Source organism: Neoarius graeffei, chromosome 4 (assembly GCF_027579695.1).
Source record: "Neoarius graeffei isolate fNeoGra1 chromosome 4, fNeoGra1.pri, whole genome shotgun sequence".
Lineage (NCBI taxonomy): Eukaryota > Metazoa > Chordata > Actinopteri > Siluriformes > Ariidae > Neoarius > Neoarius graeffei.
In genome coordinates, this window is record NC_083572.1 from 23,436,900 (window position 1) to 23,459,881 (window position 22,982).

The following is a 22,982-nucleotide window of genomic DNA, read 5'->3' on the forward strand; positions in this document are numbered from 1 at the left end:
ACTTTAGCAGTATGTTTTGGGTCATTGTCCTGCTGGAATGTGAACTTTCGTTCCAGTCTCAAACCTCTGGCCGACTCAAACAGGTTTTCCTCCAGAATTGCCATCCATCTTTCCCTTCAGTCCTGACCAGCTTTCCTGTCCCTGCAGATGAAAAATTTCCCCACAGCATGATGTTGCCACTACCATGCTTCACAGTAGGAATGGTGTTCTCAGGGTGTTGGGTTTGCACCACACATGGCATTTCCCATGATGGCCAAAAAGATCAAATTTAGTCTCATTTGACCAGAGACTCTTCTTCCATGGGTTTGGGGAGTCTGCCACATACTGTTGGGCAAACTCCAAACATGTTTTCTTAAGCAATTACTTTTTCTGGCCACTCCTCCATAAAGCCCTGCTCTGTGGAATGTACAGCTTAAAGTGGTCCTATGGACAGATACTCCCATCTCTGCTGTGGATCTTTGCAGCTCCTTCAGTGTTCTCTTTGGTGTCTTTGTTGCATTTCTGATTAATGCCCTCCTAGCCTGGTCTGTGAGTTTTGGTGGGTGGCCTTCTTGTCAGGTTTATAATGGTGACATATTCTTTCCATTTTGCTATAATGGATTTAGTGGTGCTCCCTGGGATATTCAAAGTTTTTTTTTTTTAATATAACCCAACCCTGATTTACACTTCACAGCTTTGTCTCTGACATATTTGGAGTGCTGCTTGACTTTCATGTTGCTTGCTTAGTAGTGTTAAAGTCAGGATCTTTCCAGAATAGGTTGATTTATATAGACATCATAATTTAATAATAATTTATTGCTTACAGCGCACAAATTAACATGAAATATATGATCAAATGAGCCATCATGTGACATGATACTGATTGCATACAGGTGGATTTTAATCAACTAATTATGAGACCTATGAAGTGAATTGGTTGGACTAGCTCTTATTTAGGGGTTTCATACGAAAGGGGGTGAATACCTATGCACACTCCAGATTTCGTCCCCCCCCCATCTTATTGTTTGTGTCACAATAAACACAATTTGCAACTTTCAAGTTGTAGGCATGTTGTGCAAATCAAATGGTGCCAACTCTGCAAAAATCCATTTTAATTCCATCTTGTAATGCAACAAAAACAGGACAAACACCAAGGGTGATGAATACTTTTGCAAGACTGCATGTGAAAGCTGTAATACCTGTACACTGTAGTCTCCTGGTTTGGCTTGGAAGCAGAATGCTCCCTGGTGGTTGCTCTCAACCACACGGATCAGAGGCTGGTCATGTCCTTGGCTTGAAAGCATGACTTTATAGCGCCCTAGATGTTTTATACCCTCTGGTATATGAGCAATGGAGATTTGACCACACATGCTGAAACTGAAAATAATCAAAAAAGGAACACATTTACAGCCACACCACCCTATGCAGTATACTCAAATTCAAAATGATTAAATCAACATTAGCTTGATATCTGGTCAGTACCACACTGAATACTTTGTAACTTGATTTTATGACCTTTTTTGGCTAGAATTTGAGATCTTAATTTTATTTCTACATTTATTTAAATCAAAGTAGTATACATTTCTACTTCTGTGCTCTCATGTTTGCTATAATAAGATTACAACCCTTGTAGCCCTGCTCCCTACAATACTATATTGTATATAAGTAGTTGACTATTATTTCAATCATGTACTAGGGAGATGAGAAGACTGATACTAACCCCCCCCCCCCCCCCCCATTAATCAATATTCCATGAAAATCCATCCAGGCCTTACCCTGCTGTGATAATGTCAGGCAGTTGAGGGGTACTAGGTGCAATCTTCACTGTGATCGGCTCGAAAAACATGAGCTCCTTATGAGTGTTGATGGTGTAGGTGCCAGTGGTCATATTCTCCAATCGGAATGAACCATCCTCTCTAGTTAGTACTGTGGACAACAACAAAGGACAGGCAAAGATTTTTTTTTAAAATATGTAATCCTGCTGAGACAGGCATAGAAGTCAGTTACTCTTCATAATTCTGGATACAAGTGTCTTAATTAAGGCTGTCATTCATATTGCATGATCAAGCAGTTAACTCGCCTCTGACTGGCAGATTAAAAATGCATTTGTCTATTAACAGCTACCCTTTTTTTTTAACCCTATCAAGTTCTCTACTCTAGTGGTTCTCCTCTTTACATGTCTGGTTTTGACTCCCTAAACATCTTGCAATGGCCTCCCCTCTGGACTCCCTCTAAATCAGGGGTACTCAAATAGAAATGATGAGGGGCCACATTTTTTTTTCCATTTACTCAAAGGGCCATTTATTGAGATATTGTATGATACATGCCATAATAATGTAACGCATTTATTTTAACATTTCCTTGTCATTGAACACAACAGTATTAGGGCCTACCTAAAATAAAAATATATTTTTCATTTGGGCATAAAAAACTGAATAAAATAAATAAAACAAATAAATAACTGAATAAAACATTACCCTGTTAATAATCCAAAACAAATACCCTTCAAGCTGCCCATTTTCTGTGCTTTGGTTAACAAACTCAAGAACTAACTCACACTCTCAATATTGCTTAATGGGAGAAATGGCCTCGTGTGTCTTTGGCCAATGTTTGGAACCTTGGTTTGAATGGTGTGATAGCCAGGGAGACACACTGATGTGTATGTTCATTAGTGAGCCGGTTGCGGTATTGGTTTTTGACAATGTTCATGGTGGAGAACGCGGATTCACAACGGTATGTTGACCCAAACATGGTCAAGATGTGAATAGCCATCTTCTTGAGCAGAGGGAAATTGGCCGCAGTTACCAGCTTTGACCAGAAGGTGATGACGTCACACTGAGCCTCCTTCAGTGCAATGTTCTCCTGCAGGTCAATGAGCTCATTTTGCAGTGCAGGACATTTTTATTGCCGCGACACTTTCTTGGCAGATTAAACACAAAGGTTGAGTGCTGGACGGTGGAAGAAAGAACGCAAACCTTTATGTCCATTCTGGTTGGAATTGGCGGTTCTCACTGTCCAGTTTTCTTTTTGGTGCAAACTTCGAGCATGCCATTGTGGCTACAGCCGGTAAACTGACTGTCTGGAGTTTTGCGAGGGCTTAGATTAGCCTTGCTATTTGTTTATCGTTGCCATGGAGGTAATCCTCACATCTCGTCGCAGCGCGAGGGGCGCTCTTTCAAAATAAGAGCGGACAGCGCGATTGAAAAAAAAAACGAAAAAAAAAAAAACACACAGAACAGCTCGCGGGCCAGAAATAGACCCCCCCCGGGGGCCTAAAATGGCCCGGGGGCCGCTATTTGAGTATGGGGGCTCTAAATCATACTACAGCAAGCTTTGCTTCACCGCACCAAATTTATTAAGCACGTATTTATTAAACACGCCATGTTTTATTACAAACCAACATTCTACAAAATGATTTATGTAAGTGCAATAATCACGATAGTCAAAGAAAGTGTCACCTTAATACCTCTAAAAACAAGATGTAGGCCACCCCATCTCCCAGCCTCAATACAAGCACAGGAAATTGAGGTGGTGGACTCCTACAAATACCTGGGGGTCCTATTGAATGACAAGCTGGACTGGTCCCTGAACAGTGATGCTCTCTACAAGAAGAGGCAGAGCTGCCTCTTCTTCTTGTGGAGGCTGAGGTCCTTTGATGCGTGTGATGAGATGCTGCATATATTTTAATCACACTGTGATGGCCGGTGTTCTCTTTTATGTTGCTGTGGGTTGGGGGTGTAGTCTAACGGACAAAAACACCAAGCGGCTGGACAAGCTGGTGAAAAAAAGCCAGCTCAGTGCTTGGTAGGAGGCTGGACTCACTTAGAACTGGGGTGGAGAGGGGTATATTGAACAAACTGAAAGCTATAATGGACAACAGCAGACACCCTCTCCACAGCCTCCTTGTTGGGCAGAGGAGCAGCAGTGGCCAGCAGCTCCTCTCATTGCACTGCAGATCTGAGTGGTTTAGAAGGTCCTTTATCCCCACTGCAATAAGACTTTTTAATGCCCTCTAACCCCCTCCCCCATCTTGCACTTTCTATTTATTTATTTTAATCATTATTTGTTCTGTCTATTTAGTTTCTTGGTTATAACTGGTGGAATGATTGTTTTTTAAAGGAGCTGCTGGATATTTGAATTTCCCCTTGAGGATAAATAAAAGTATTCTCCATCCATCCATCCATGTGGATATATCAGTTATAGATGAATGACTGCTCTTGGGAGTGCTGTCTGGGGGATCGGAAGTCACGGGTGTTCAGCTTAGGCATGCACACTTGCCCTTTACACACACTGATATTCCTCCACATTCTTTGAATTATTTAATGATGATATGCACCATAGAGGGTGAAATATCCAAATCCCTTCACATCTTTCTTTGAGGTACATTGCTTTTAAACACTTCAATTATTTTCTCATGCATCTGTTGATAAACTGAGGAGGAAAGATCAGCCAAGGATCTCCAAAGATGAGGCTTTTCCTGGATATTGATTTTGTACCAAATCATGATTACAGTCACCTGTTGGCATCACTTCTTCCAAATCACATCATTATTTAATTGTTTTATCTCTTATTACTAGCCCTAAATTATCCTCAACCCAACTTTTTGTAGAATGTGTTACAGGCCTGAAACACAGGAACGGATGTATATTAAAGTGCATATCATGGGTAAATTCAGGAGCAAGATCAATGTCATTCTCCTATTTTATATTAAACTTTGGTCAAATATCTGTAACATTCTGCATTCTCTGCAATATTTTTTTACCTTGCACAATACCAGAAAAATTCAGTTGAAATCAAGCCATTTGAGGCGAATTGGTCCACCTCTGAAAAAACTTGGCATTTGAATTTCCCGGCAAACATTGATTTTCGTGACGTCATCTGCGGGACGCCTCCGTCTGAATCCTACGTCAGCGCTGGTTTGTTTATGAGAAAACGACCTGGTGGTTTTCTGCAAATTTCTTCAATGTTATCGCGTAATTATTAAAATGGTTAACAGATGTATCGTAGGAGGGTGTAGCAACACCAATCTTGATGGGATTAGTACTCATCATTTTCCAAAAGACCGGACAATGAGAGAGAAATGGGAGCGCTTGGTCTACACAGGCTGTGCACTTAAACCGTGCAAAGCTCGTGCAGCCTGCTCACGCTTCCGCAGATGATGTCACAAATCTGGCTCCAGACTCCCTTGAGATTTTTCCAGACGCATTTATTATTTTATTTTTTTTCTGCTGTAGACAGATGGCCTTGTGCAAAATTACCCTTCTGGATGAGTGTGTAAAGGGACATACTTTCATATAAAACAAACAAACAAACAAACAAACAAACAAACAAACAAACAAACAAACCGAAATTGGCCCAGAATATGCACTTTAACAAATGAAATGAAGTTGACCAGACAAAAAACATGAAATATCTTGGGTTCATAGTGTCTGCAATGAAATACAAGTCAGTCAAAAGTATTTAACTTTAACTTCCAGCGCTGCGTGAGCAGCCGCCAGTTTCAGCAGCTCTTACTTTTCTTACTATTTTTGTTTTCTTTTTATGGTCTTTAGTCGTACCCTTCTTAGCACTTACCCTTACTCGTTCACATGCTAGTATGGATGTGCTTTTGGTGAGACTACTTGTGTTTTTTACTTGTTTTGGGAACTTTTTAAAACAACATTAGGAGAGCCATTCAGTCATGGCTCAGTTGTTTGCACCCGTGATCAGCTGATAGCATTGTGCAGCACGAGGATATTCCCTGAGGTGAAACACAAGATCCCCGTGGAAATAAGGAGGACAAGGGGATGCAAAGCTGGAGTTAAGCGCCATGAGAGGAAAAGACGGTATAAACCATCCATGCCATCTTATTACGGGGAACGTAAGATTTTTGTTTAAGACCCTAATAAGATGGAAGAGCTCACAGCGCTTACCAGGCTGCAGAGGGAGTATCTGGAGTGCAGCATCATGTGCCTCACAGAGAGCTGGTGGAACGAACTCACTCCAGATTCACTTATCACTCTGGATCAGGGTTGGACAGTAATGAAGTACATTTACTTGAGTGCTGTACTTAAGTACACTTTGAGTATCTGTAGTTTGAGTAATTTTTTTGGAAACTTATGACTTTAACTTCACTACATATGGAAGATAAATATCATACTTTTTACTCCACTACATTTCTATCAAGGTCATCGTTACTCATTACTATGAAGCAGCTTTGAAAGTGGATGTTTTTTCTTTTCTAAAACGTGACTATTTTTTTTTCCTCTCTGCAGGTGACACCGAGACAGCCTATCAGTAATCACTAGGGTCACATGACATCTATAGACTGTATAAAATCAAAGTTCAGTGATTTCTCAGCAACATTATTTGAACATGATCAGTTGATGGCAGAATGGAAGGAGGCAGTTCTTCTGGGGAATGCACACACCCATGGCTATACCTAGAACCTATGTTTCAGTTTTCTGAAAGGACTAAAGATTCATTTTGTTTTAAATGTTGGCCTAAAACGAACCACATCACAGCCTACAAAAACTCGCCATCCAACCTGCAGAAGCACATTGAGGTATGTAAAAGTTTTATTCCAAGAGAATGCTTGTAATGAAGTTGTCTGTGCTTTTAGAGCTAGCCATAATGTTGCAATAGCTATGCAGTCTGGTTAGTCAAATGACTTTCTATGGATTTTCCTGCAAAGATACCATAGCCTTGCCCGTGGCTAACGTCAACACACAGCTAGTTAACTTGGACACTGTTAGTTAGCATGTAAAAACGAAGTTATGCTAACATGAATAACATTAACTTATCTGAAGTCCATTCAGAAATGTTTTAGCATAATCTTGCCAAATAAACAATGTTTTCTCGTAACATTAGCTACCCAATATGATTTAGAGTTTGAAAAGAGTTTGCTAGCATGTTGGGTGGCACTTCACTGACTAGCTAGCTTAACGTTAAACCACCATGATGGCACAGCATGCGTTCATTTTGTAAATCCAGTCGGTTGCTTCAGAGGCATTAGGTTTTGTAAGCGTTGTAGCAATAATACAACAATGCGTTGACATAAAATGCACTTTTGATACTCAAGTATTTTTAAAAGCAAGTACTTCAGTACTTTAACTTAAGTAAAATTTTGACTGGACAACTTTCACTTGTATTGGAGTAACATTTGACCAGCATGATCTGTACTTTGACTTAAGTAATGAAGTTAGATACTTTGTGCACCTCTGCTCTGGATGGTTTTCAACTCGTGAGAGCAGACACGAGAATGAATGAGACTGGTAAGAGAAAGGGCGTGGGGGGCAGCAGCGATGTTTGTGAACGAGAGTTGGTGTAATCCGGGCACATTAGTGTTAAAGAGCAGCACTGCACATGGAACATTGAGCTGCTAGCTGTTAGCATTCGGCTGTACTACCTCCCAAGGGAGTTCCCGCATGTTATCACGATAACTGTGTACATCCTGCTGGTGGCCGATGCCGCAGCAGCCTGTGAGCTTTTACACACTAATACCACAGCTGCAAACATCCCACCCACAACCCTTCCTCCTAATATCAGGGGACTTTATTCATGCTACCCTGTCCTCCACTCTCCCACTTTCACTCAGTATGTTGACTGCTATACCAGGGACAATAAGACACTGGACTTACTGCATGCAAACATCAAAGATGCATACAGCTCATCACCCCTTTACCCCCCCCCGGGCTACTCCGACCACAACCTGGTTCATCTAGTGATCTGGTTCATCTGGTGAACAACCAACCCCCCACCACCACCACTAGGTGTGTGAGAAAATGGTCGGAGGAGAGCAGCATAGGACTGAGGAATTGTTTTGAGACCACAGACTGAGAAGTGCTGTGTAGTCCACATGGGGAGGACCTTGACAGTCTTACTCACTGCATCACAGACTACATTAATTTCTGTGTGGAGAGCACTGTGCTGACCAGGACACAAACCGTGGGTGACTCCTGACCTGAAAACCCTGCTGAATGAGGGGAAAAAAGGGCCTTCAGATCTGGGGACAAAGAAGAGCTGAGGAGACTGCAGAAGGAGCTCAAGAGGGAGATAAGAAAGAGCAAGGAGTGCTATAGGAGGAAGCTGGAGGAACGCCTGCAACAGAACACACGAAAGGTGCGGAGGGGCCTGAAAACCATCTCTGGCCACAGTAAAGACAGTGGGAGGGGTCCTGAATCTGGAGACCTGGAATGGGCAAACAAACTGAACCTGTTTTTCAACAGGTTTGGATTTTGCCCCCACTACCTCCCTTCCCCCACCTACTACATTCAGAGCCACCCATCACCCCTCCCTCCTGCAGCCTCTCCATAACAGTTAATCAGGTGAAAAGGGAGCTCAAGAACAACAAAACAAGGAAAACTACAGGTCCTGACAGCATCAGCTCCAGACTGCTAAGGGACTGTGTAAACCAATCCTGTGAAGTGATTCTGCACATCTTCAACCTGAGCCTCAGTTTGAAAAGGGTTCTAGTCCTGTGGAAAACCTCCTGTGTGGTTCCGGTTCCAAAAGACTGCGCACTCCAGGGAACCAAACCATTTTAGACCTGTAGCCTTGACCTCTCACCTGATTAAGACTATAGAGAGGATCATCCTCAATCACCTCAGACCCCTTGTGAATGTGGAATTGGACCCACTGACATAGTAATCTGCAGCACAGAAGCCCCCCAGGGTACAGTACTCCCCCCCCCCTTTATCCTGTACACCTCGGACTTCAGATATATAAAACATGCACCTGCCATCTCCAGAAGTTCTCGGACAACACAGCCATTGCTGAATGTGTGTCAGAGGGGAATGAACAGGAATACAGGGAGGTCATCAATGACTGTCAACTGGTGTGGAAATGACCTCCACATCAATGCCAGGAAGACAAGGGAGTTGATGGTCGATTTCCACAGGTGAGTGTCATAGATTACACCAGTGAACATCCTGGGTACAGACACGGAGATCATGAGGGAATACAAATACCTGGGTGTTCACCTAAACAATAAACTGGCCTGGACTACCAACATAGATGCTTTGTACAAGAACGGCCAAAGTTGTCTCCACCTGCTGAGGAGACGGAGGTCCTCTGGAGTGTGCAAGACACTGCTGAGGACATTCTACAACACTGTGGTAGCATCAGCCATCTTCTTCACCGTGGTCTGCTGGGGATGTGGAAGCTCAGGGAGAGAAAGGAAAAGGCTTAACAAGCTGGTGAAAAGGGCTGCGTTTTCCTGGACTGCCCTCTAAAAGGTGTGTGAGAGGAGTATGTTAGCTAAACTAATGTCAATAATGGGCAACACCTCTCACCCCCTACACAAACTGTTGGCGTTCTGAGTAGCTCCTTCAGAAGCAGACTGCTGCGCCCACGGTACAAGAAGGAACGCTACTGCAGGTCTTTCATCCCAACTGCTGCCAGACTTTTCAATGACAGCCTGGCATAATGTAGCACTGTTTTCTCAATGTCACTGTGGCAGCAGGGGCATGGTCAAGCGTCACTCTGTGACCGGAGGGTGGAGTCAGGGAAGGTAAGTGGCAGAATCACTGCACCTGATGTTGGTTAATCTGTGTGTGTGTCTTCCCCAGTGACCACGCCTTATATGAGGAAAGAAAGAAAGAGAGAGAGAGCAGAGGAAGGAGGCTCTCTCCCCAACCAGACGACTGGTGTGCATGTATGAATAGGTTAAAGCTGAAAAGCTAAAATAAAGAGTTTTGTTAGACTGAATTCTGGCCTGCCGTCTTTCTGTGCTCCACCCACCCGAACTGCTACAGCGGTGCCGAAACCCGGGGATCGAGCACAGGAAAAAGAACAGCCCCATGGAGTCCTCCCCCTTCGCGGACCTGGTCCACGCCCTCGCCACGGCCCAGCAGAGCCAGCACCAGGCGCTAGTCACCCTCTGAAAGGAGCAGGAGCACCGGTTCGAGGCCCTGGTGCTGGCACAGCAAGAAGACCGACAGGCGTTCCGGCACCTCCTCGCGTCGACGGGGTCCACCACCTCCACCGCCGCGGGCCCTTCTCCCCTCACCCTCACTAAGATGGGCCCGCATGACGACCCCAAGGCCTTCATCACGCTCTTCGAGTAGGCAGCGGAGGCCTCGGGCTGGCCGGTGGAACAGCGCGCGGCGCGCCTCCTCCCCATGCTAACGGGCGAGGCGCAGCTGGCCGCGCTACAGCTCCCCGCCGACCGGTTTACGCAGACCTTCGCTGCGCCGTCCTCCAGCAGGTGGGGCGCACCCCTGAACAACAGCGTCAGTGCTTCCGCGCTCTGCTTCTGGAGGAAGTCGGCGGGCAGTTCGCGTTTGGCCAGCAGCTCCAGGACGCCTGCTGGCAGTGGTTGAGGGCCGACAACTGCGACGCCGAGGGGATCATCGATCAGGTGGTACTGGAGCAGTTCATCACCCGCCTACCAGAGGGAACCGCGGAGTGGGTCCAGTGCCACTGCCCGGCGTCGCTGGATCAGGCCATCGAGTTGGCAGAGGACCATTTGGCGACTGTTCCGACGGCAGGACAGTGGACATCCTCTTCTTCCCTCTTCTCTCCCTCCCTCTCCTCCTGTGTCTCGTCCTCGCCCCGTTCCCCCACTGCGGAGGTGGGGGCCGGCCCCACCCCAGCTGGCCCGTCGCACCCGCGGTGCCCTCCTGTTTTTCCCTTCTGTGTCTGTCTCCCCCCCCCAGGTGAGTGAGCCCCACAGCACCAGTGCAGAGAGGAAGCCCGGGCCGGTTTGCTGGCGCTGCAGGGAGCCAGGCCACCTCCAACAGCAGTTCTCGGCAATGGAAGTGGGCGCAGTGGTTCGGATCCCTGACGCGCCAGGAGCCGCCCTCGATTGGGCCGGAGCGTATCGCATACCGGTGAGTATCCAAGGGGATACATATCAGGCTTTGGTGGACTCTGGCTGTAATCAGACCTCAATTCACCAAAGCCTGGTGCAAGACGAGACACTGGGGGGAGCACAATTGGTGAAGGTGTGTGTGCACGGGGATGTTCACAGCTACCCTTTAGTGTCGGTCCACATTCTTTTTCGAGGGGGAAAATTTAGAGTAAAGGAGGCGGTTAATCCTCACCTCACCCACTCGATAATTTTGGGGACTGACTGGCCGGGATTCAGGGAGTTAATGAGCCATCTAGTGAAGAGTGGGTCCTGGGGGAGGTCCCGGTGTCGCTTTGGCGGGAGCAGCTGTCACAGAGCCGTCTATGTCATCTCCGCGTCAGAGTGAGGAGCAGCAGGCTCCTCCTCCCTCTCTCAGGGAATCCCTTGGGGATTTCCCGTTAGAGCAATCGCGAGATGAGTCTCTGCGGCATGCGTTTGACCAAGTGAGAGTAATCGATGGTCAAACGCTCCAGCCAAATGCCACCCCATCCTTCCCCTATTTTTCTATTATGAAGGATAGGTTATACCCAGTGACGCAGGACACTCAGACTAAAGAGCAAGTCTTTAGCTTTTGATTCCAAAGAGCTGCCGGGAATTGGTATTCCAGGCGGCTCACTTTAATCCCATGGCTGGACACATAGGGCAGGATAAGACACTAGCCCGACTAATGGCCCGCTTCTATTGGCCAGGGATTCGTGGCGATGTCCGTAGGTGGTGTACGGCGTGCCGCGAATGCCAGTTAGTAAATCCTGCGGCCATTCCAAAAGTGCCTTTGCGCCCTCTCCCATTAATCAAGACCCCGTTCGAAAGAATTGGGATGGATCTTGTCGGGCCATTAGATCGGTCAACACGAGGGTACCGCTTTTAGTTCTGGTGGACTATGCAACACGATACCCGGAAGCAGTGCCTTTGTGCAATATCTCAGCACGCAGTATTGCGGAAACGCTCTTCCGCGTCATGTCCCGAGTTGGAATCCCGAAAAAGATTCTGACTGACCAAGGCACCTCGTTTATGTCACGTACACTGAACGAACTGTATGGGTTATTGGTATTAAACCAATCCACACCAGCGTTTATCACCCACAAATGGATGGTTTAGTTGAACAGTTCAATCGCACTCGCAAGAATATCATTAAAAAATTCTTAAGTGAGGACGCACGTAATTGGGATAAATGGCTCAAACCCTTGTTATTTGCAGTGCGAGAGGTCCCCCCAAGCCTCCACGGGGTTCTCCCCGTTCGAATTGTTATATGGGCGTAAGCCGCGCGGCATTCTAGATGTGCTGCAAGAAAATTGGGAGGAGGGACCTTCACCCAGTAAAAATCAAATTCAATACATTATGGACCTGCGCGCAAAACTCCACACACACACACAACCCAGGAGAATTTGCGGTAGGCCCAAGAACGGCAAACTCGCCTGTACGACAGGGGTACGCGCCTTAAGGAGTTCGCACCGGGAGATAAAGTTCTCGTACTGTTGCCCACATCGAGCTCCAAATTAATCGCCAAGTGGCAAAGACCCTTTGAGGTCACACGGCGAGTCGGGGACGTCGACTACGAGGTGAGACGAATGGACAGGGGTGGGGTGCTACAGGTTTACCACCTCAATCTGCTCAAACTCTGGAATGAGGAGGGCCCCGTGGCGTTGGTGTCGGTGGTTCTGGAGAAGGCGGAGCTGGGGGCCGGAGGTTCAAAAAGGGAACATTGGCATCGCGTACTTCTCCGGTCCCCTGTGGAGAGCACCTCTTCCCAACCCAACTCATGGAGGTCGCCCAGTTGCAAACCGAGTTTTCAGACGTGTTTTCGCCCCTGTCCGGCCGCACCGACCTCATAGAGCACCACATAGAGACACCCCCGGGGGTGGTAGTGCACAGCCACCCTTACAGGTTACCCGAACACAAGAAAAAAGTGGTTCGGGACGAACTCGAGGCCATGCTCGAAATGGGCATTGTCGAGGAGTCCCACAGTGACTGGAGCAGCCCGGTGGTCTTGGTACCCAAGGCCGACGAGTCGGTCCGGTTCTGTGTAGACTATAGAAAAGTCAATGCAGTGTCTAAATTTGACACGTACCCAATGCCTCGTACTGATGAGTTGCTCGATCGACTAGGCACGGCTCGCTTTTACTCGACACTGGATTTGACAAAGGGTTATTGGCAGATCCCCTTGACTCCATTATCCTGAGAAAAAACGGCCTTTTCCACACCGTTCGGCTTACACCAGTTTGTCACACTTCCTTTTGGGCTGTTTGGGGCGCCCGCTACGTCCCAGCGGCTTATGGATAGGGTCCTCCGCCTCCATGGCACCTACCTCGACGCCATTATTATTTATAGTAATGACTGGCCGCGGCATTTACAACACCTGAGGGCCATCCTTAGGTCGCTGAGGCAAGCGGGTCTCACAGCCAACCCGAAGAAGTGTGTGATTGGGCGGGTGGAAGTACGGTATCTGGGCTTCCACTTGGGCAATGTGCAGGTGCATCCCCAAATCAATAATGCCCCTTTCCACCAAAGCAGTTCCAGGGCTGGTTCGGGGCCAGTGCTTAGTTTGGAACCGGGTTTTCTGTTTCCACTGACAAAGAACTGGCTCTGGGGTCAGAAAAACTGGTTCCAGGCTAGCACCAACTCTCTGCTGGGCCAGAGGAAAGAACCGCTTACGTCAGCGGGGGGGGAGTTGTTAAGACCAACAACAATAACAAGATTGCGAAAGATCGCTATTTTTAATCGACGAGAAGCCGCAGCTGTACAAACGCGAAGTAATTTATTATTGTTGTTGTTGCCGCTGCTGCTTCTTCTGTGTTGTTTTTGCTTTGATATTCGCGCCAAGGTTTATGCAAACGTAGCGCCGTAACTTCCGTATACAGCGACGTAACTGACGTATGCAGCGATGTAATGACGTGGCTCTGCTTAGCCCCGCGAGCTATGGAAAAGCAAACTGGTTCTCAGCTGGCTCGCAAGTTGAACAAGTTGTGAACCAGCACCGGCTCCGAACCAGCCCTGGAACTGATTTGGTGGAAAAGGGGCATCAGACAGCAGCGACTGCAGCCTGCCCGAGGCCCAAGACCAAAAAGGGGGTGAGACAGTTCCTGGGGCTGGCTGGCTACTATCGTAGGTTTATACCTAATTATTCGGACATCACCAGCCCACTGACTGATCTGACTAAAAAGGGGGCACTAGATCCGGTCCAGTGGACGGAGCAGTGTCAGCGGGCTTTCTCTGAGGTGAAGGCTGCACTGTGCGGGGGGCCACTGTTACACTCTCCTGACTTTTCTCTCCCCTTTACGTTGCAGACGGACGCGTCGACAGAGGGCTGGGAGCTGTTCTGTCCCAGGAGGTGGAGGACCGCCCCGTCCTGTACATAAGCAGGAAGCTGTCAGTGCGTGAGGGGCGCTACAGCACCATTGAAAAGGAGTGCCTGGCGATCAAGTGGGCGGTCCTCGCCCTCCGCTACTACCTCCTGGGGCGCTCTTTCACCCTCTGTTCGGACCATGCGCCCCTCCAGTGGCTCCACCGCATGAAGGATGCCAATGCGTGGATCACCCATTGGTATCTGGCACTCCAGCCCTTTAATTTCAAGGTGGTCCACAGGCCGGGGGCGCAGATCGTCGTGGCAGACTTCCTCTCCCGTCGGGGGGGGGGGGGGGGGGGGTGAGTTGGCTGCAGGCCAGACAGCTGCCCGGCCTGAGTCGGGCGGTGGGGGTATGTGGCAGCGGGGGCATGTGGCAGCGGGGGTGTGGTCAAGCGTCGGTCTGTGACTGGAGGGTGGAGTCAGAGAAGGTAAGTGGCAGAATCACTGCACCTGATGTTGGTTAATCTGTCTTTGTGTGTCTTCCCCAGTGACCACGCCCTATATGAGGAGAGAGAGAGAGCAGAGGAAGGAGGCTCTCTCCCCAACCAGACGACTGGTGTGCATGTATGAATAGGTTAAAGCTGAAAAGCTAAAATAAAGAGTTTTGTTAGACTGAATTCTAGCCTGCCGTCTTTCTGTGCTCCACCCACCCGAACTGCTACAGTCACCATCACCTTTTCCTCACTTTATCCACATCATCACCATATTATACTTATGCTGTGCAACAATATTACTATTTGGTACAAGATCCTTTTCATTTGCAAGTATTTTCTTATTCATGTCTCACTCTCAATTGTTGTGTACAATTATGTCCATAGCCTGTTGTGGCAGCGGGGGCGTGGTCAAGCACCGGTCTGTGACAGGAGGGCGGAGTCAGGGAAGGTAAGTGGCAGAATCACTTCACCTGAGAGCAATTAACCTGTGTTTGTGTGTCTTCCCAGGGACCGCGCCCTATTTAGGGAGGGAGAGCGAGAGCAGAGGAGATCTCTCCCGAACCAGACACCTGATGTGTGTGTGTGCGTGTGTCTGTGTTAAACAGATTGTGTTCCCTGAAAAGTGGAAGCAATAAAACTATTTGTTGAACCTGATCTCTGTCCTGCCGTCCTCTGTGCTCCACCCACACCTAGGGAAAGCTACAGTGGTGCCGAAACCCAGGAAATGGAGCACCAACCCAGCAGCCCCATGGAATCCTCCCCGTTCACCGACCTGGTCCACGCCCTCGCCACGGCTCAGCAAAGCCAGAACCAGGCGCTCGTCACACTCCGAAAGGAACAAGAGCGGCGCTTCGATGCCCTGGTGCTGGCCCAGCAAGAAGATCGCAAGGCGTTCCGGCGTCTCCTCGCGTCGGCGGGGCCCACCAGCGCTCCGGCCGCGGGCCCGTCTCCCCTCACCTTAACTAAGATGGGCCCGCAGGATGACCCCGAGGCTTTCTTCACGTTATTCGAGCAGGTCGCTGAAGCCTCGGGGTGGCCGATGGAGCAGCGCGCGGCGCGCCTCCTCCCCCTCCTGACGGGAGAGGCGCAGCTGGCTGCACTACAGCTCCCCGCCGATCGCCGGCTGGCCTACGCCGACCTTCGCCGGGCTGTCCTTCAGCGCGTGGGGCGCACGCCGGAGCAGCAGCGCCAGCGCTTCCGCGCGCTGCGGATGGAGGAAGTCGGCAGCCCGTTCGCGTTCGGCCAGCAGCTCCGGGACGCCTGCTGGCGGTGGCTGAGGGCCGAAGATCGCGACGCCGAGGGAATCGTCAATCAGGTGGTACTGGAACAGTTCATCGCCCGCTTACCAGCAGGAGCCGTGGAGTGGGTCCAGTGCCACCGCCCGGCGTCGCTGGATCAGGCAGTCGAGCTGGCGGAGGATCATCTGGCGGCTGTCTCGGCGGCAGGACAGCAGATGTCGACATCTCTTCTCTCCTCTTCTCTTTCTCTCTCTCTCTCCCCTCCTTCTGTGTCCCGTCCTCGCCCCATTCCCCCACCGCGGAGGCGGGGGCCGGCACCACCCCTGCCGGCCCGCCGCACCCGCGGTGCCCTCCCGTTTCTCCCTTCTGTGTCTGTCTCTCCCCCACCTCAGGTGAGTGAGCCCCAGAGCACCGGTGCAGAGGGGAAGCCCGGGCCGGTTTGCTGGCGCTGCGGGGAACCGGACCACCTTCAACAGCAGTGCACAGCAATGGAAGTGGGCGCGGTGGTTCGGATCCCCGACGCGCCAGAGGCCGCCCTCGATCGGGCCGGAGCATATCGCATACCGGTGAGTATCCAAGGGGCTACATATCAGGCATTGGTGGATTCTGGTTGTAATCAGACCTCAATTCGCCAAAGCCTGGTTCAAAACGAGGCATTGGGGGGAGCACAAGGGGTGAAGGTTTTGTGTGTGCACGGGGATGTTCACAGCTACCCTTTGGTGTCGGTCCATATTATTTTCAGAGGGGAAAAATTTATAGTGAAGGCGGCGGTTAATCCTCGCCTTACCCACTCGTTAATTTTGGGGACTGATTGGCCGGGATTTCGGGGTTTAATGACGCGCCTAGTAGAGAGTGGGTCCTGCCAGTTGACAGGGGGAGGTCCCGGTGTCGTTTTGGCGGGAGCAGCTGTCGCAGAGCCGTCTACGTCATCTCCGCGTCAGGGTGAGGAGCCACCGGCTCCTCCTCTCTCTATTGGGGAATCCCTCGCGGATTTCCCATTGGAGCAGTCGCGAGACGAGACTCTGCGGCATGCGTTTGACCAAGTGAGAGTAATCGATGGTCAAACGCTCCCGCCGAACGCCACCCCGTCCTTCCCCTACTTCGCGATTATGAAGGATAGGTTATACCGAGTGACGCAGGACACTCAAACTAAAGAGCGAGTCACGCAGCTTTTAATTCCAAAGAGCCGCCGGGAATTGGTATTCCAGACGGCTCACTTTAATCCCATGGCTGGACACTTAGGGCAGGATAAAACACTAGCCCGAATAATGGCCCGATTCTATTGGCCGGGGATTCGCGGCGATGTCCGTAGGTGGTGTACGGCATGCCGCGAATGCCAGTTAGTAAATCCAGCGGCCATTCCAAAAGCGCCATTGCGCCCTCTACCGTTAATCGAGACCCCGTTTGAAAGAATTGGGATGGATCTCGTCGGGCCATTAGATCGGTCAGCACGAGGGTACCGCTTTATATTAGTTCTAGTGGACTATGCAACGCGATACCCGGAAGCAGTGCCTCTGCGCAATATCTCAGCACGCAGTATTGCAGAGGCACTCTTCCGCGTCATCTCCCGAGTTGGAATCCCGAAAGAGATTCTGACTGATCAAGGCACTACGTTTATGTCACGAACACTACGCGAACTGTATGGGTTATTGGGGATTAAGCCGATCCGCACCAGTGTGTATCACCCACAAACGGACGGTTTAGTAGAACGGTTCAACCGCACCCTCAAAAATATCATTAAGAAATTCGTAAGTGAGGACGCACGTAATTGGGATAAGTGGCTCGAACCCTTGCTGTTCTCAGTGCGAGAGGTCCCTCAAGCCTCCACGGGGTTCTCCCCGTTCGAATTATTATATGGGCGTAAGCCGCGCGGCATCCTGGACGTGCTGCGGGAAAATTGGGAGGAGGGACCTTCACAAAGTAAGAATGAAATTCAGTACGTTATGGACCTGCGCGCAAAACTCCACACGCTCACCCACCTAACTCAGGAGAATTTGCGGCAGGCCCAGGAACGGCAAGCCCGCCTGTACAACAAGGGTACGCGCCTTAGAGAGTTCACACCGGGAGATAAAGTACTCGTACTCTTGCCCACGTCGAGCTCCAAATTAATCGCCAAGTGGCAAGGACCCTTTGAGGTCACACGGCGAGTCGAGGACGTCGACTATGAGGTGAGGCGAACAGACAGGGGTGGGGCGCTACAGATTTACCACCTCAATCTGCTCAAACTCTGGAACGAGGAGGTCCCCGTGGCGTCGGTGTCGGTAGTTCCGGAGAAGGCGGAGCTGGGGCCGGAGGTTCAAAAAGGGAATTTGGCATCACGTACCTCTCCGGTCCCCTGTGGAGACCACCTCTCCCCGACCCAACTCACGGAGGTCGCCCAGTTGCAGGCCGAGTTTTCGGATGTGTTCTCGCCCCTGCCCGGTCGCACTAACCTCATAGAACACCACATAGAGACACCCCCGGGGGTGGTAGTGCATAGCCGCCCTTATAGACTACCCGAACACAAAAAAAAGGTGGTTCGGGAAGAACTTCAGGCCATGCTCGAAATGGGCATCGTCGAGGAGTCCCACAGCGACTGGAGCAGCCCGGTGGTCTTGGTTCCCAAGGCCGACGGCTCGGTCCGGTTCTGTGTGGACTATAGAAAAGTCAACGCGGTGTCTAAATTCGACGCGTACCCAATGCCTCGTATTGATGAGCTGCTCGATCGACTAGGCACGGCTCGCTTTTACTCGACACTGGATTTAACGAAGGGATATTGGCAGATCCCCTTGACTCCATTATCCCGGGAGAAAACGGCCTTTTCCACACCGTTCGGCTTACACCAGTTCGTCACACTTCCGTTTGGGCTGTTTGGGGCGCCCGCTACGTTTCAGCGGCTGATGGACCGGGTCCTCCGGCCCCACGCCACCTATGCGGCCGCCTACCTGGACGACATTATCGTTTATAGTAACGACTGGCAGCGGCACCTGCAACACCTGAGGGCCGTCCTTAGGTCGCTGAGACGGGCGGGACTCACGGCCAACCCAAAGAAGTGTGCGATTGGGCGGGTGGAAGTACGGTATCTGGGCTTCCACTTGGGCAACGGGCAGGTGCGTCCCCAAATTAATAAGACAGCAGCGATTGCGGCCTGCCCGAGGCCCAAGACCAAAAAGGGGGTGAGACAGTTCCTGGGGCTGGCTGGCTACTATCGTAGGTTTATACCTAATTATTCGGACGTCACCAGCCCGCTGACTGACCTCACTAAAAAGGGGGCGCCAGATCCGGTCCAGTGGACGGAGCAGTGCCAGCGGGCTTTCTCGGAGGTAAAGGCTGCACTGTGTGGGGGGCCACTTTTACACTCCCCTGACTTCTCTCTCCCTTTTATGTTACAGACGGATGCGTCGGACAGAGGGCTGGGGGCCGTTTTGTCCCAGCAGGTGGAGGGGGAGGATCGCCCGGTCCTATACATCAGCCGGAAGCTGTCAGTGCGTGAGGGGCGCTACAGCACGATTGAAAAGGAGTGCCTGGCGATCAAATGGGCGGTCCTCGCCCTCCGGTACTACCTGCTGGGGCGCTCTTTCACCCTCTGTTCGGACCACGCGCCCCTCCAGTGGCTCCACCGCATGAAAGATGCCAACGCGCGGATCACCCGTTGGTATCTGGCGCTCCAACCCTTTAATTTCAAGGTGGTCCACAGGCCGGGGGCGCAGATGGTCGTGGCGGACTTCCTCTCCCGTCAAGAGGGGGGGAGTCGGCTGCGGGCCGGACGGCTGCCCGGCCTGAGTCGGGCGGTGGGGGTATGTGGCAGCGGGGGCGTGGTCAAGCACCGGTCTGTGACAGGAGGGCGGAGTCAGGGAAGGTAAGTGGCAGAATCACTTCACCTGAGAGCAATTAACCTGTGTTTGTGTGTCTTCCCAGGGACCGCGCCCTATTTAGGGAGGGAGAGCGAGAGCAGAGGAGATCTCTCCCGAACCAGACACCTGATGTGTGTGTGTGCGCGTGTGTCTGTGTTAAACAGATTGTGTTCCCTGAAAAGTGGAAGCAATAAAACTATTTGTTGAACCTGATCTCTGTCCTGCCGTCCTCTGTGCTCCACCCACACCTAGGGAAAGCTACACCTGTGTTTTGTTTTGTTTTTTTTAATTGGTTACACACATTCCATCCTCATTAGTTATATTATGCTTTGCAATAACATTCACTACCTAGTGCAACATTTCTATTCCTATTTCAGTTGCCAGTATTTTATTCGTGCAAAATTGCTACTTCAGGTGAAATACTACTCTTAAGTTCCTTTCTTATTTTGTTGTGTACATTACACACATGGCCTGTGTTTTTACTGTAAGAACATGGTATCAGAAAACAATTTCATAAGCAGTAGCCACATGTACCCATAGGGTACCTATTTTTTATTCGTTTTATGACTTTTTTTATACTTTCACTGCACTCCTTTTTTTTTTCCTGTTACTGTCTATTCCTGACTCTATCTGTGAGCTGATGGAACACGTAAATTTCCCCACCAAGGGATGAATATAGTTTATCTTAAGTAGATTTAAAAATCACTGCTTTTTTTTATTTGCATTTCTTAAGCCATCCCAACTTTTTCTTATTTAAGATAGTCATTAAAACATTCTCTTTCCAGTTGGATGACTGTCATACATAGGCAATATGCATTTATAGGTGTGAATATTTCTTTTCCATTTTTAATGCCTCATGAATCAGAAATTTGATTTCTTTCAGACATGCACATAGTTGCTAAATACTAGAACATGAGTATTCTATATAAAATGTAAAAGCTCTGATGTGCATGAAGATATATTGTACTCCAAAGCAAGGAAAAAAAATTCAGCAAGCCAAAACAAAATACAGTATGTAACTCTGGGTCAACTGTTTCAGAAGCTAAAAAGACCTCTCATAGTGCAGGACAATCCTTGAAAACTTCAAGCATCTAGCACGAATACTTCAAAAGTAAATGACTCGTGGAACATTCCAATTTTAAGGTTACATCCCATTTTTAAAACCTCCATAAAATGTCAGAAACTAAAGAGGATACAAGCTGAAAATTTTGCACTCTTGTTTTTGGGTACAGACATTATTTACATAAAGTAAGCAAATTCAAAATGGTCAGACAAGTAAAATTTTCTAAAAAAAAAATTGAGATGATTTGAAATGGAATTATTCCTAAACCAAACAAATATGCTTCACACTGTCAAGCTAGTTAGATTTTTTTTTTCTGTCTCAGCATTTTAGTGCTGCAACTCTTGCTTTCCACTTTTAACAAAAAGGTGTTAAAACACTAAATGTAAAGTAGATTTGATTAATAGAGTGAACAGAGATGGAGTTTATAGGCAGCAAAATGGTCCCCATTATCTGTGGACATTATCTGTCAGTATAAAGGAGTTTATATTTGGGTTTTGTTCATCTTTAATGACATGATAAAGAGTAATATAGTAATACATCTTTAGATATGTTATTAAACCAGGAAAATTTCAAAGTGTAAACACTGAGTCTTAATAAGGTATTGAGAGTGTACATATGCAAATGAGTTAGCACTCATGGTTTCTGGCTTAGTCTCCACAGATTGGCCAAAATATCTGCTAGTATTCTTATACATCAAGAAGAATGTGAGGTTAATATTATGACTAAGAATCTAAAAGCTTTGCGGAGGATATGGAAAAGATATTAACATACATTAGTTGACCATCTTGAATTGAAATGTGACTCTTTATATAAAATTATAATCATTACCTTTAATCTGGTTGTTAAGGGTCACAACTGCACCTGCCACTCCCTCACCATCAGGGCTGTTCAGAACTCTTCCCATTACTGAGAAGCCCATCACTCGGAAAATTGGCTACAAAAAAAAGGGAGGAATATAGAAACAAAAGAAAAGATGTGATCAATAGAATTCCCAACAACCGAGAGTAATATTCAGTGAGAAGTAGTGATCAACATTGGCTTTACCAATAACTTTAAAGTGTTGTGCTCGACTGTGAAATCTAGCCGGGATGGAGCCACATCAAAAGTGATCCGTTCACCTCTGTAATATGGCACCTGGGATTTCAAACAGGTTCAGTTGTACCAAGATGCTATTTCTACAGTATTCTGTGACTTAAAGATCCAAGGGAAAAGGATGATCATACCACTGTGTATTCACCACTAGGCAAGCATGGAAAGGAGAAGGTGCCATCCTCTCGTGACTGAGCACTACACAGAAACACAAGTGATGAATCTTCTGACATGGCACCGGCACCATCTACAGGAGTGGAGCTACAGCCACTAGTCTGCAGAAAAAACATCACACCACACACTGATCATAATGGAGCCAGCTGCAAGGCAAATCACAGATCTATATTAACATGCATGTTTTTATACATTTTCTTATGCCTGAACATGGAGGCTTTAGGTCGTCTATCCATCCATCCACCTGAGATTATCATTAGTGCAATATCTCAAACAGCTGTTTGAATGTTTGTAGGGTTTATAAAAATTATTATTGCAACCAACAGATGAACTGATTAAGTTTTGGAATTGATCAAAAATAGATCAGAGCAAGATGGTCACAGCAAGGTCAGAATAGTTTTTATTCAATAATTTCCTTCTTTTTTGTCACACAGAACTGTTACATGTTCAGGAACTCAAGGCCATTTTTGAAGGTCTATTTTTGCCATAGATCTGTCTTTGCATCTGTTCATGAAGCCATTTCTATGAGATTCTTGTTAGAGTGCTCTCAAGAACAAGTGGTAGAATGTTTGTAGGATTTACTGTATATGGAATTATCACTGCAACTAACACATGAACTAACTAGATTTGGGAATCAATTCAAACAGGGTCACAGTAAAGATAAGTGTTTCAAAGAGTTGCTGTTAACCAAAGATAATTGTATAATTGTTGAAGATTTATTTCATATTTACAGAAGTAATCTCCAGTATCAGTGCTTTGTACCAGAAGTAAATCTGTTCTTTAGGTTTTCTGCCACACAGGACTTTCAATTTCTTGGCATGTTAAAAATAATTTAACAAACAAAACAAACAAACAAACTTATTACCTTCGAGTATTAACTTGTGAAGAGAAGGTAACTTGATCTGGTGGCCATTAAAAGTGTATGTTGCTCTTTAATTTAAAAATTTATTCTTGGAAAAACTGCTTTGGCATTAGAGAAATAAAACAATTTGGGACAT

At 48.1% G+C, this 22,982-nt stretch overlaps 1 protein-coding gene across 1 annotated transcript in view; it reads right to left on the reverse strand.

The window, feature by feature from the left end:
• Positions 1 to 22,982, reverse strand: part of nomo (nodal modulator) — a 150,125-nt gene that overhangs the window by 74,783 nt on the left and 52,360 nt on the right. The window contains exons 8-12 of the mRNA XM_060919051.1: positions 21,945 to 22,085; positions 21,766 to 21,855; positions 21,550 to 21,655; positions 1,755 to 1,905; positions 1,179 to 1,356 (exon numbers count right to left, since the gene is read on the reverse strand). Of these exons, the coding sequence (XP_060775034.1) occupies positions 1,179 to 1,356; positions 1,755 to 1,905; positions 21,550 to 21,655; positions 21,766 to 21,855; positions 21,945 to 22,085 (666 nt within the window). The remainder of the gene's footprint in view (positions 1 to 1,178; positions 1,357 to 1,754; positions 1,906 to 21,549; positions 21,656 to 21,765; positions 21,856 to 21,944; positions 22,086 to 22,982) is intronic.